This window comes from Gracilinanus agilis, chromosome 3 (genome assembly GCF_016433145.1).
Source record: "Gracilinanus agilis isolate LMUSP501 chromosome 3, AgileGrace, whole genome shotgun sequence".
Classification (NCBI taxonomy): domain Eukaryota; kingdom Metazoa; phylum Chordata; class Mammalia; order Didelphimorphia; family Didelphidae; genus Gracilinanus; species Gracilinanus agilis.
This window is the reverse complement of record NC_058132.1, coordinates 63,015,535-63,028,675: the sequence shown is the minus strand read 5'-3', so window position 1 is coordinate 63,028,675 and position 13,141 is coordinate 63,015,535. Positions and strand designations below refer to the sequence as shown.

The 13,141-nt window shown below is 47.5% G+C and overlaps 1 protein-coding gene across 1 annotated transcript in view; it reads right to left on the bottom strand.

Annotated features, from left to right (window-relative positions):
• The window catches only part of LDLRAP1 (low density lipoprotein receptor adaptor protein 1), a gene marked incomplete at its 5' end in the record, with an annotated part of 41,909 nt that extends 28,769 nt beyond the window's left edge, over nucleotides 1-13,140 (bottom strand). The window contains one exon of the mRNA XM_044668731.1: nucleotides 13,068-13,140. Coding sequence (XP_044524666.1) covers nucleotides 13,068-13,140 — 73 coding nt within the window. The remainder of the gene's footprint in view (nucleotides 1-13,067) is intronic.
• Nucleotide 13,141: the final 1 nt, after the last annotated feature.

Below are 13,141 nucleotides of genomic sequence, written 5' to 3'. Positions count from 1 at the left end.
TTTATTTATATAAATATCTATTTATCTCCTTTTTTATTCTATGGCTCTCTAGGTAGTAAAGTAGGTTTCATGGGTTCATAGCTAAAGATCAGGAAGTCAGACCTGGAGCTAGAAGAGGTCTTGGAAATCATCTCCCTCATCTTACAGATTAGTAACCTGAGGCTCATGGGGATAAAGTGATTTCCCCAAGGTCATAGAGGTATTAAATGGCAGCCGGCTCTTCTAACTCCAAATCTATAGTTTATTCCATGACTTATTTAAAAATTAAGCAACAAAAAATGATCAATTATAAAATAATGCAGTTATATTATAAATTATATTTATATTTTTATATTATATTTATATCAATTTTATTATTTTTATTTGATTATATCAATATTTATTATAAACATATTATATTTATATCGATTATAAAATAATGCAGAGGTGAGCTTAAATTGATGCTATTTTTTAGGTATCCTAAATTGGCTGGCCTTGGCCCTCCACAGGACCCCAATAACCCACTGAAGATTGTTTAATTCTGTTTCAGTTCCGGGGAACTTGGTTACATGACCCTAACCCGGAATAGCCACTCGTGACCTGCAGGGTCCCATAGGGAAGGCTCTGCATGAAGCTGCCAGTTCAGTTTTTACACCCTGCTGGGCTGGTGGACAGACAGGAAGACCAAGCAGGCAGCTGTCTCCAGCAAGTCTGGGGCATCATGGGCTTTGGGAACCACAAGCCACAATGGGCTGTGGCCCATTCATCTAATTAACCCTCTGGAGGCTATACCAGAAGATGATGCAGTGGCTTCGGTCCGTCTCCACCCTCCAACTCCTTGAGAATAAGGGATTGAACGCTGTTGGGGAAAGAATTTTCTGTCCTCTATCCTTTGTGCTGTTTCTCTCTCTTCTCAAAGGAATGTTGGAACCTGGAACAGGAGAACTAAAAACCTTAAAGGGATACCTAGTCAACTCCGTCCCTTTCCAGGTGAAGACACTGAGCTCTGGGGAAAGCGATGTGCCCAAAATCTAGTTTAGAATGACCCATTGTCAGAGCTGGATCTTGTGCTCATTGGTTGGCCAGAGCAGGCCAGAAAGTGGCCCAGAACCATGTCAGCCACTGCTTAACAGAGAGGCAACAGTCTCAAGATGAAGAATGAGGCCCGCCCCACACAAATATTTATTCTGCTTGACTATGCCTATGTGACACAAGAAAAAAATTTGCTTTCCTTAATTTTTTCCTCCAATTAGTTGGGGTAAGGTAAGAGGAGGATGAAAATAGATTGGAAAAAAAATTAACAAAAATGTTTAAATAGATAAGAAAATCTACCAACTAGCTGGCCATCAAAAGATATCAGTTAAAAGCCTATTGTTATGTAAAACCCAGTGGAATTGCTCCTTGGCTATGGAAGGGGAGGGAAAGAACATGAATCATGTAACCATGGAAAAATATTCTACATTAATTAATTTAACTAATTAATTTTAAAAATTGTAAAGGCCTATTGTTAGGGGCATTTAGGCAGCTCAGTGGATAGGAGAGACAGGTCTAAAGGCTGGAGGTCCTGGGTTCAAGTCTGCCTCAGACACTTCCTGGCTGGGTGACCCTGGGCAAGTCACTTAACCCCCATTGCCTAGCCCTTACCACTCTTTTGCCTTGGAATCAATACTTACTATTGATTCTAAGACAGACAGTAAAGGTTAAAAAAAAAAAGTCTATTGTTAATACTTACCTATGAAATTGAGGCCTCAGTTTCCTTCTCTGTTAAAATTAGGAGGTTGATGGTACCTCCCAGCTCTGTATCTATGGTCTCTTCCTCTCTCTAACAATCATCTCTCCAACCACAAGCAGGATCTCCTGTTTCCTTCCAAAGCACCAACTGCCCAGGGACCTCTGTAATATTCTTTAACCCTCGCCTTCATCCAGGGACCCCAACCCCGGGCTCTCTTGTGCTCTTCCCCCTGCAGCCTTGCTGTCTCCTCTCCTTCCTCTCACATACGCTGGGCCTCCAATCCTCTCCTGGACCCTCTCCAACAGAGTTTCCGTTCCCTCCCCTCCATGGCAACAGGCGCTTGCCAAGGTCGCCCGATGACCTCCTCGGTCTCATAACATTTGCCGCTCTCCCACCGGGCAAAGCTAAATCCCTCCCCAACTGCCAGACTTCCCAGTTTCCAAACAAAAGATCCAAAACCCCTCCTTGGAAAAGAAGCCTTCCTGGAATAACTTTCCGTGCTCCCTGTAATTCATTCTCCCTGCCTGCCCCTGGGGAAGAGGGCTGCCACTCTCTTCCTCTGCTGCTGGGGAGGGATCATAGAAGCTGATTTGGAAGAGAGCCCGGAGGCCAACTCATCCAGACTCTATCAGATCAAAAGCGAACGACCCCAAAGAATCTAACATTCAAGGAAGGCCACCCCAGCCTTGGCTTAGAATTCCAGAAAGAAAAACCCACTGCTTTTTCTTTTTAAACCTCAACCTTCTTTCCTAGAGTCAATACTGTGGATGGGTTCCATGGCAAAAGAGCTAAGCAAAAGGGGTTTAGCGACCTGTCCAGGGTCACACAGCTAGGAAGTTGTCGGAGGCCAAATTTGAACCCAGGACGTCCCATCTCTATGTCTGGCTCTCAATCTGCTTCCCAAAACTACTCCTTCTTAAGACAAATCTAGTCCACTTTCAGGCAGGCAACATTGTTAAAATTCTTCTTTATAGTGAGTCCAAATTTGTTTCTTTGAACTTCTACCCACTGCTTGGTGTACTCCTTCCAGCCTTCTCACTGTGGCAGGGCCCCGGGGCTCTGATCTGGGTCTTCAGCTCTTTTCACTCTGTGCTCTCTCACTTGGGGACTGGATCAGCTCCCAAGAGTCCAATTATCCTCTCAGATCTCGGTAGCCAGCCTGGGTCTCTCTCCTGGATTTATCTCCAGCTATCTCCTAGACACCTGAACAGGTGTCCTGGAGGCATCTCAAGCTCAGCACATCCAAAACAGAGCTCCTTATGAATCCCTGCAGTCCGGGCCTCCAGACCTTCCTTTCACGATCAAGGGGCCAAACCCCAACCCCTCTACCTTGGTAATATCTCTCCCCTATCTTATGCCGTCACAACTCCTAATCTCAGGCACTGATCCCTTCTCACCTGGATGGTTACAATAATCGTCTTCTTTCTCCTCCCCTAAATTCTTACCTTGAATACTAAGTATTAGTTCCAAGGCAGAAGAGCAGTAAGAGCCAAACAAGGGAGAGTTAAGGGACTTGCCCAGGGTCACACAGTTATAGAGGAGGAGGGCAGATTCGAACCCAGGTCCAGCACTCTATCCATTGAGCCACCTAGCTGCCCTGCAATATATATTTTTTATTTTAAATAATTAATCAATTAATTTTTATTTTATTTTAATTTTTAATTAATTTTTTTTGAATTTTTAAAATTGTATGTAGAAACAATTTTTGACCATTGTCTCACCATTTTATGGTTCAGATTCTCTCTCTCCCTCCTACCCTGAGGCAGTAAATAGGCAGAGGTAGGTTACACTATAGTCCATAGAGCTCAGATGGGACCATGTAATCCCTTCTCTTTCCTCAATGAGTACCAGCAGCTCCCTAACCCTCCTTTGTTTTTGAGTCATTTCAGTCATATCCAGCTCTTCATGACCCCATTTGGGGTTTTCTTGGCAGAGATACTAGAGGGGTTGGCCATTTCCTTCTCCAGCCCATTTGACAGATGGGGAAACCGAGGCCTGGTCCAGGGTCCCATATTTAGTGTTTGAAGCAGATGTTGAACTCACGAAGACTCGATGCCCAGCCCAATGCTCTATCATCTGCCTCATCTAGCTGTCCTCTAACGGTTTTAAGATCAAAGAGAAAGTCCTCTGTTTACCATTGAACTCTTTCCAAACAGGCCCCTCCCCATCTTTTCAGCCTTCTTCCCTTCTTCCCCTCCATGTGGACACTCAAGCACTACCTTCCATCCGCCATCTTGGTTCCTTTTCTTCTCCCAGGCTGGGAATGCTCTCCACCTCTGGTTTCCCAGGGCTCAACCCCCACCTTTTTCAGGAGGACTTCCCTTTTCCCATTAGCCTCATCTACTTTGGAGGGGCCCAATTACTCACATGTTGTCTCCCCATTAGACTGGGAGGTCCTTGAGGGCAGGGGCTGCTTTCTTGGCATCTCCTGTGCTAGCACGGCACAGAGTCAGCACTTAATAAATACTTGCTAGTTATGTAAAAAGGGCAGCCCAGTGGCACAATGGAAATCTGGCTGAAGCCAATTACTAGCTGTGTGACCCTGGACAAGTCACTTAACCCTATCCAACTCCGTTTCCTCAACTGCAAAAATGAGCTGAAGAAAGAAATGGCAAAGAAAACTCCAAATGGGGTTAAGAAGAGTCAGGCAAGACTGAAAAACAACTGAACAACAACAAAATCATTTGAAAAGAGTTATTAAGCGAGTTCCCTCTTCTTTGTTCAGCATGCTCTCAAGGTCCTTCATTCTCTTTACCATAATCCACTCTTGGCTCTCTGGCTTATCCACATCACCCCAGCACTGTAGAAGATGCTTTAGGGCAGCAGAATTCTCACCTGCCTGTTTCTGCACACAGATGTGAGTGTGGTGATCTGAGGCTCCATCAAATTGCTGACTGACCAAGGGCTTGTGGTCCACTAATCCCCACAGGTCTTTTAAAGCATCTGGCCACATCTTCCTATTCTTGAGTTTATGCTTTAGTTCTATGATGTTCTCTACCAACATCATTCACCTGGTGCAGAGAAGACACCCTGGGGCTTCAGAGAGGCTTTGGGTCAGCAGAAAAGGAAGGGGAGCAAGTATAGCCTGACAAAATTCCCAGTCGTGGGAGCTCAAGCTCTATTGGGTCCTACAAGCTCAAAAGGCTTTGGGTTCAGGCCCAGGGAAGGGCTCTCCCCTATCATCTGTCTAGCCTCAATGCCTCCTCATTCATCACCAGTTTGCCTACAGGGTGAACAAAAGTTGGGGACATAGCAACACACAGAGATTACCTAAGCTGAGAAGAGATGTAATCTATATCTGTGGAAGGGTCACTCTACCCTATGGAATACTAGGCCCTTAAAGGACTTCCATTACATAGGAAACATACAGAGAACCACAGATTTTGAAACAGAAGGAACTTCCTAAGTCATCCGGTCCAAACCAGTATTTTACAGAAGACATCCATAGAGTGGTTGACAGAGCCAGGTCAAGGGTCCAATCCCAATCAGGAGAACATTGATCACAAGGATCGTTGGGGCTTGCTTAATCAGATCATCTTCAAGATATCTCCCCTCTACTTCTGATCTCAGCTCCCCCTGCATAACATCTCCTCCCTGCCTCAGTTCCCTCCTCCATTGAGCCTCACCCAGGACTAGCCTTCTTTCCCATCTCTTTATTGCTTCCTCTTCCTCCTCCCTCACACCATCATCTCCCACTAGCCTTCCACCACACACATAGATCTATGTTAGTCCCATTCTCCTTTCCAGACTCATTCCAGGGTTCTAAGTCAGAGAAACATCATAGAGTTGAAAGGAACTCTAGGGGGACCTCATCCATTCCTTCATTTTACAGACACAGAAACTGAGACATACCAAAAATGAGACCAAATCATAAGCATCAGAAGAAGACTATCTACAAAGCAAATGTTCTTCCTGCTGCCATCTAAAAGCAGATCTCCAAGAAGCCTCCTTCAAGGACTCCAGTTCATGATGGTCTTCCTTCTAGAAATTTCTCCAAAACAAAGTCAGTCTCACACATGTTGTCTGTCTCTGTCCCTCCCTGACTTTCCCAAACTTGACATCCCAATTCCATGGAGCACTTTCCAAGGTCAAAGACCAAATCATATACTTTGCTTGCACCTTCTGAGGGTACCTAGCACAAGGGACAGCCTGGGGGAAGAGCTCAGTGGAGACTTGCCTAATCAAATGTGATTCAGAGCCCCTCACCTCCTCCATCCTCAGGAGGCCAAGGGTTCCAAATGGTGGCCCATCCATCCAGCAACATCATGATTCCATATCAAAGAGGGGCTCTTTCTAGCCTTCAAACTCTCTAAGACAAGAGTCATCACTTTTCAGGATGAGCCCAGAATTACCCAGAAAATGCCAGACCCAATATCACCCATCAGAAAAATGCCCCCCTTGCTTTCCACAGCCCCCATTCAAGCTGCGCCTATTTTTAGAGACACTTGTCAGGATTGATGGTGCTATTTTAACTTTGCCATTTTACAGATGACCTGCTGCTGAAGCTAAATGAGGACACACCATATGCTCCATCTAACTTGTTGCCTCAAGTTGATACCCAGGCAGATGTTAATGAGATCTGTCCATTCTCATTTTCATCTCTGATCCCACCCACAATTTGGAGAGTCAGGACTCAATACAGGGCCCTGCAGGGGTGAGTATCATCCATGGAATGGAAAGGTCCCTGACTCTGGGGAGATTCTTGGAAAAGCAACTGAAGGGGACGGGAAGTCCAAAACTCCCTTAGTGGACCACCTGTGGGATGCAAGCACACCTTGTCTCTTCCCATCCAAGAAGCTAACGTGAATTTTAACTAGAATGTTTGATTTGGGAGGGTTCTTGGAACCCAGAATGTCAGAGCTAGAAGGAAACTTAGAGCACAGAATGTCAGAGCTAGAAGAAACTTAGAGCACAAAATGTCAGAACTAGAAGAAAAGTTAAAGCACAGAATGTCAGAGCTAGAAGGAAACTTAGAACCCAGAATGTCAGAGCTAGAAAACTTAGAACCCAGAATGTCAGAGCTAGAAGGAAACTTAGAACCCAGAATGTCAGAGCTAGAAGGAATCTTAGAGTACAGAATGCCAGAGCTGGGAAGGCTCTTAGAACACACATTGTCAGAGACAAGAGACACCTTAGAAATCTATTCTAACTCCCTTAAACCAAATTGCTAGGACAAGGAGGGAATATACAACTGCAGAAAAACTACAGAGAAGAGAGCCTAGAGACCAAGTCTATATATATATGGTGTCACCTCTGCCTCAAACCCTAAGCAAATAACTGTCTCGGTTTCATCAGTCAAATGGGAATAATGCCACCTGTCTTGGGGCCACTGGGGGAAGAAAATGAGCTAAATGTGTTATCTAATTATCACTACTTCTATCTAAGGAGCACAGCAAAAAAGCAGTTTCTCATAAGACCCAACTGCAGGATAGAGCCTTCCCTCACATAGCCCCAAGGGTGGTTGAGAATAGCTGGGGAAAAATAAAGAATAGTCATCTGGCGGCTCAATATCCCTCAGACTGTCTTGTTGAGGACCTGTGGGACCTTGGGCAAGTCACTTCTCCTGGGGTCTCTTGTATTCATTTGCAAAAATAAAAAGGCTAGACAAAATGGTCTTGGGGTCCCTTCTGGCTACAGAGCTGGGATCCTGTGGGACTGGGCTCCACTGGAGAGTCTAATTTGGGGGTCCTTCTTTCTCACTCTCAGCCTTCTGGCTCACCTTACATGAGGGCAATGGCCCCATACTCCACATGGTCCTACTTTTGACTCCTCAGCTCTGGCAATGGGAAGACCTGACTCCTTCCTTTTCAAATGGGCAGGGCCCCTAGGGGGAGTCTGGGCTGCTGCTCAAGGAATAAGCAGATTGGGGAAGCCCTCCACCAAAAGTTTCTCCCAAGAGCCAGTTTAAAAGAAGGGATTCTTCCCTCACTTTAGGGATGGGAAGCTCTATTTCCCTTTCCTTCTACCATGCCCCCTTGCCCCAAGCACAAACCCAAGTTACCCCTTCCCAAAGCTGACATTATGTTTCACTCTACTATTCTATTCTCTGATCTCACCTCCAACATTCTCTGTCTTAAGGTTCCTTCCTCAGCTTTCATCTATGTCTTAAGACTTCTTCCAGCAATGAGGTTCTCTGTCCTAAGACCCTTTCTCTGACAATCCGCATCCAAAATCCACCCCCAGCTCTGACAATATCTGTGTCCAAAATCCTTCCGACATTCTGTTTTCTAGGGGCTTTCCTCTCTTTCTCCTCAAAGGGAACGGAGAAGTCACTCTGAGGATAATTGGGGCCAGTTACAACTGTGACCCGAGGTCAGATCTAATATTAACTGTCTCCCTGGACAAAATGCTAGTGTCTGTTCAAAAGCTGCTGTTTTCTGTATCCCCAGGGGCATGGGTAGGAGCCACGTCAGCCACCAGCCCGTCCCAGGACGCGAGAGACTCTCTGCCAAACCCCTGGCATTCCCCTCTCACAAACTCCAAGGGGCACAAGCCACAGCCAGGATCTCAGTGGTTCCTCCACAATTTTATTCCACGTAAGCATTTCTTTAGATGCTAACTCTTGTTAGTCTGAGTAAAATTCAGCTAAGTCGATGCTCTCACAGAATTTAGGAATCTAGTAGTGGGACATGACACGGGCAAAGATTGTCTGCAGTCCGAGGGGGAAGAATGTTAGGGGGAAGAGGGGGAATCAGTGTCAGGGAGGAATGATGAAAGGCTTCCTAGAGTAGGTGGCATGTCAGTTTGACTATGATGGAGGCAGGAATTTAAGAGAGAAACAAGGAAGAAGAACTCCTGAATCTTCTGTGTCTGTGTAAGGCATGAGCAAAGAGCTGAGAAAACACAGGGTCCATCCTGAGGGCAGTAATATTTGGCTGGAAAAGAAAGGATGGAGGGAAGAGTGGTGGTAGCTACAAAGGGAGGGTGGTCTCAAATGACAACTAACAGGATGTGATTTTACTTGGTCACAGGCAATAGGGAGAGATGTAAGAGTTCTGGGCATCAGGATGACCCAATGGTATCTATTAAAGATGAATCTGAGGGGCACCTGGGGACTCGGTGCACCAGGGAGGAGAAGAAAGGGGCGCAGAGGCCTTAGTCCTCTGCTTTCTCATCTGCAAAATGAGGGTTTGGGGGTTGGCCTAGATTGCCTTTTAACTCTGGATCTCTGATGTTATGAAACAACCCAAGGCCTACCGGGGTTTCTGCTGGTGGTAGGAGGGGCCTATGGCCCCCAGGTTGAGCCCCAAGCTCGCTCTCACCGCATCTGGCTAATTTCCTTCCCCTGAGCTCCCCCCACCGCCCCAACATTCTGAATGTCTTCCTAAATGGTCCTTGGTCAGCCAATCAGCGATTATGAGGCTCTTTCCAAGGATACAAAGGCCAAAAAAAAAAAAAAAGAATAAACTTAAAAATCCCTGCCCCCAAGGAGCTCCTAGTCTAACCATGGAAACCACATGAAAGCAACTCCTTCCTCAGGCCAGCTTTAAACCGGTCCTACGAAGCTCTGAGCCCCAAGGGAAGGAACAAACTAATGTAGGATAAAATTTAGTAACCCCCTCTCAACCCTGATCTCCCAGACCTCAGATATACACAGAACTCCTTTGTGGGTAGGTGGCATTTAATAAAATAGAGATGTTGGGGCAGCCAGGTAGCACAGTGGATAGAGAGGACCAGGGTTCAAATCAGTCCTCAGACTCTTCTTAGCTGTGTGTGACCTTGGGCAAGTCATTTAGCTCTAGCTGCCTAGCCCTTGCCACTTTTCTGTCTTAGAATGGATACTATGACAGAAGGGTTTAAAAAATGAAATTTAAAAACACAAATGGGAGGCAGGAAAAAGAAGAATCAGACTCTGTGACCTTGGGCAAGTCATTTTACCTCTGAGCCTGTTTCCTTATCTTGGCTGGGAAACAAGACAGTTCCCAGCCAAGATGACCCTTAAGGTATCATACGTTTCAGAATCTATGGCCCTTTAGGCCAGCTGAGCTGGATTTGAGTCCTGTCGGGGGCACTTATTGGCTACCAGACCAAGTCTCTTTTCTGTACTTCTTTTAACCCTCAGAGTCTTAATCTGTAGAATGGGACCAACAAGATTCACCCCTACCTTACAGGTTCTACAGAAGAAAGTCCTTCAAATAAAGTTCTACAAAAAGGAGGATTTTATTAGTCTGCTGAATGAACAACCCAAGGCAGCCTCGGTTCTATAGTTTGAGGTTCCAAAGGGCAAGGACTGTCCTTGGCCTCTTTGTATCCCCAGGGCTTAGCATGGTGCTAGGCACATAGCAGATGAGAATGAATATTTACTGACTGACTGATCTTTTAACTCAATCATTTCTTCTCCTCTCCAGATCCAGATACAGTTGTCTCTCCCCCTTTGCCCATGAGAACCAGTAAAAGCAATTAACCAGTGCTAAGGCCAAGAAGCAAGTAATTAAAAAGACAACGAGGGGCTACTAGAGTGCCAGCCCTAGAGACGGGAGGTCCTGGGTTCAAATCTTGTCTCTGACACTTCCTAATGATCCTGGGCAAGTCACTTAACCTGCACTGCCTGGCCCTACTGCTCTTCTGTCTTGGAACCAATACTTAGTATTAATTCTAAGATAAAAGACAAGGGTTTTAAAATAAAATAAAATCCTCCTCAATCTGGAGCCCCCTTCCACTTCTGTAGTCTTAAGTCCATCTGGCCAAAATGGCCTATTTGCCATTCCTCCTGACATCTTCTACCTCCAGTCTCCATGCCTTGCCTGGAGCCTCCCCTTTGGGCCTCCCAGGCTTAGACTCCTCAGATACCTTCAAGGCTCAGCTCCAGCAAATGAGACTGAGGGGGGCAAGTAGTGGCAGAAAAGATGCTACAGACAGGCCTGATCAAGAAAGGCGGTGGCATTCCTGACTTCGGAGGAGTGACAGGAGGAGAGGAGGCTGCCTCAGGACAGGATGGCTTTCCCTCCCTTGTGGAGGCCTGCTAGCAGAGGGTTTCGGGAGGGGGTGGGGGATAAATTGAATTAAAAGGAAAATGATCTCTCTTTTGATTCTAGTCTTTGGTCCATCTGTGACTCCTCCAGCGGAAAGGTGATGGGCCACAGGCAAGGTCAATGAACCAGTGTGGTTTGCCTAATTGTACTTTGTCACAAGGGTGACAATGTTTTGGTTTGTTTTGTTTTTTAAACCCTTATTCTGTCTTGCTGTCAGTTCCAAGAAGCAAAGGCTAGGCAACCAGGGTTAAGTGACTCGCTCAGGGTCACACAGCTAGGAAGTATGTGAGTCCAGATTTGAACCCAGGTCTTCCCAGCTCCAGGCCCCTGCCTGTGGCAGTGTTTTAAAATGCATTAATTAAAAAAAAAAAAAAAAAAAAGACAGGGGCTTAAAAAAAAACAATAGAAAATGAATAGACAGCAGGGTGATGTCAGAGAAGGAATGCTGGTTTTTAATCAGATCTGTTTCTGAGCCTGTCTCTCTAACTGACTTAGGTATCCCTGAGTAACTCATTTCTCTTCCCCAGGCCTTAGTTTACCTGACCAGGATTCTGCAAAGGTCACTTCAGCTTTAAGTCTGATCCTAAAACAAGCAGGGTGTTTTTAAGCAGGAGACAGTAAGAGAGGCACAGAGAGATGGAAACAGAGACAAAGAGAGAGATGATACAGGGCTAGGGGATAAATACAGGTGAGAGAGAGATAGTAGAAGCAGGAAGACAAATAATAAATCAGATAGAAGCAAGTGGGGGAGCAGAAGACAGACATTGCCCTCCAGCTCCCAAACACAGACACACAGCACAGTCATTTATCGGATCACACAGCTGGATGAGAGCTGAGAGGCAGCCAGTCCCATCTCTTCATTTTATACAGGAGGAAACGGACTTGTCCAAAGTCATCTAAGTGGTAGACAGGGCTGAGACATGAGCTTAGCTGCTTCCCATTTCTCTAAACACCAAATCACACACCTAGAAAATTGTCTTACACACACGCACACAATGATGCCCTCTCCCTGTGCCCTAGACCCCAACACACACACACACACACACACACACACACACACAATGATACACAATGATGCTCTCTCCCTGTGCCCCCAGCCCCACCACACACACAGAATGATGCCCTCTCTCTGTGCCCCAGGCCAAACAGCTCTCCTATTTAGTTTCCTCCCAGCCGGGCATCAAACCCACTCCAGCCTATATACAAATAGCGGCTCTGTGCCAGAATTCTGTGAAGTCTGTTTGCATGGCTCACCCACCCAAGGCTGTGGCCTGAGAAGCAAACAACCACTACCTGGGGGGGGGGGGGGGGGGTAGAAGGCCCAAAGGTGGATAGTCTAAGAGTCTCAACTAGCTGCCCCAGGCAGAGTTAAAGACTGCAGCCTCCTAATCCCACTCCCAGGTTCCCAGGGAGGTCAGGGAGAGGCTGGGATTAACAAGGCCACTCTGGCCTGGAAAAGGACAGGGCCCTCCTCCCAGCTTCTCCAGGAAAGGGAAAGCCTGATCCCTCAGGCCAACATTTCCCTGGACCCTAGAGCCCTGCCAGGTGGAATGTGCAGGGGATGCCCAAGGGGAACCCTGTTTCCTACTGTATGCCCCCCCTCCTCCTATGGAGCTGGCCAAGGGAGGCAGGTGGGGGCCGGATTGTGCCCTGGTATCTCGGAGAGCCGCTGTCCCAGGGGGTCACACCAGAGCTGGCTGGTGCCAGCTCTTACAAAGGTGTGACGTTGGCAGGGGCTCATCAGGGACTGAAGCCCAAAGGGGAAGGCAGGGAACAACAGGCTTTAAAAATAGCTCAAAGGCCTCCCCACGCCCCCGCACAAACTGGGAGGAGGGTGGGAGGAAGAGGCTGAAGATGATAAAACCACATGTCCATTCCCACAGCCCTGGCCTCTCAGACCCAGCTGGACAGGGAAGCCAAGGATCAATGCTCCCATTTTACAGGGAAAGAAACTGGGGCCCAGAGTGGGCAACAGGGTCGCACCGCTATAAGTTTGTCCTCTCTTCCGGGGCTGCACCCCGCCGCCTGGGAGCCCCGAGTCTGGGTCAGCAGAGGAGAGGAAAGGAATGTCCCAAGGTCCCCTAGGCTGGGAGAAGCCGCCGTCAGGGGCCAGGGGTTGGGGGGGGGGAGTTAGGGCTCTCCACAAAGTTACAAGCTTCACACACACGTGCGCGCGCGCACTACACATGCACACGCATGCACACACGCACACGCAACCCTGGGCAGGTGCTGCACCCCCTACGGCCAGCCCTGACCTCCCGGAGCCGCCATGGTCAAACTTTGCCAAACTCCCGGACCGAGGCCTCAAGGCGGGGGATGGGGATGGGGCGGGGCTGGGCGGGGTGGGGGAGGGGAGGGGAGCTCCCAGGGGCGCGCACACTCACTCCGGTGCCGCCCGCCGCCTCCCCACGTCTGCTTGGCAATGCTTGGGCTGCGGATGAGCGCCCGGCCCGCCGAC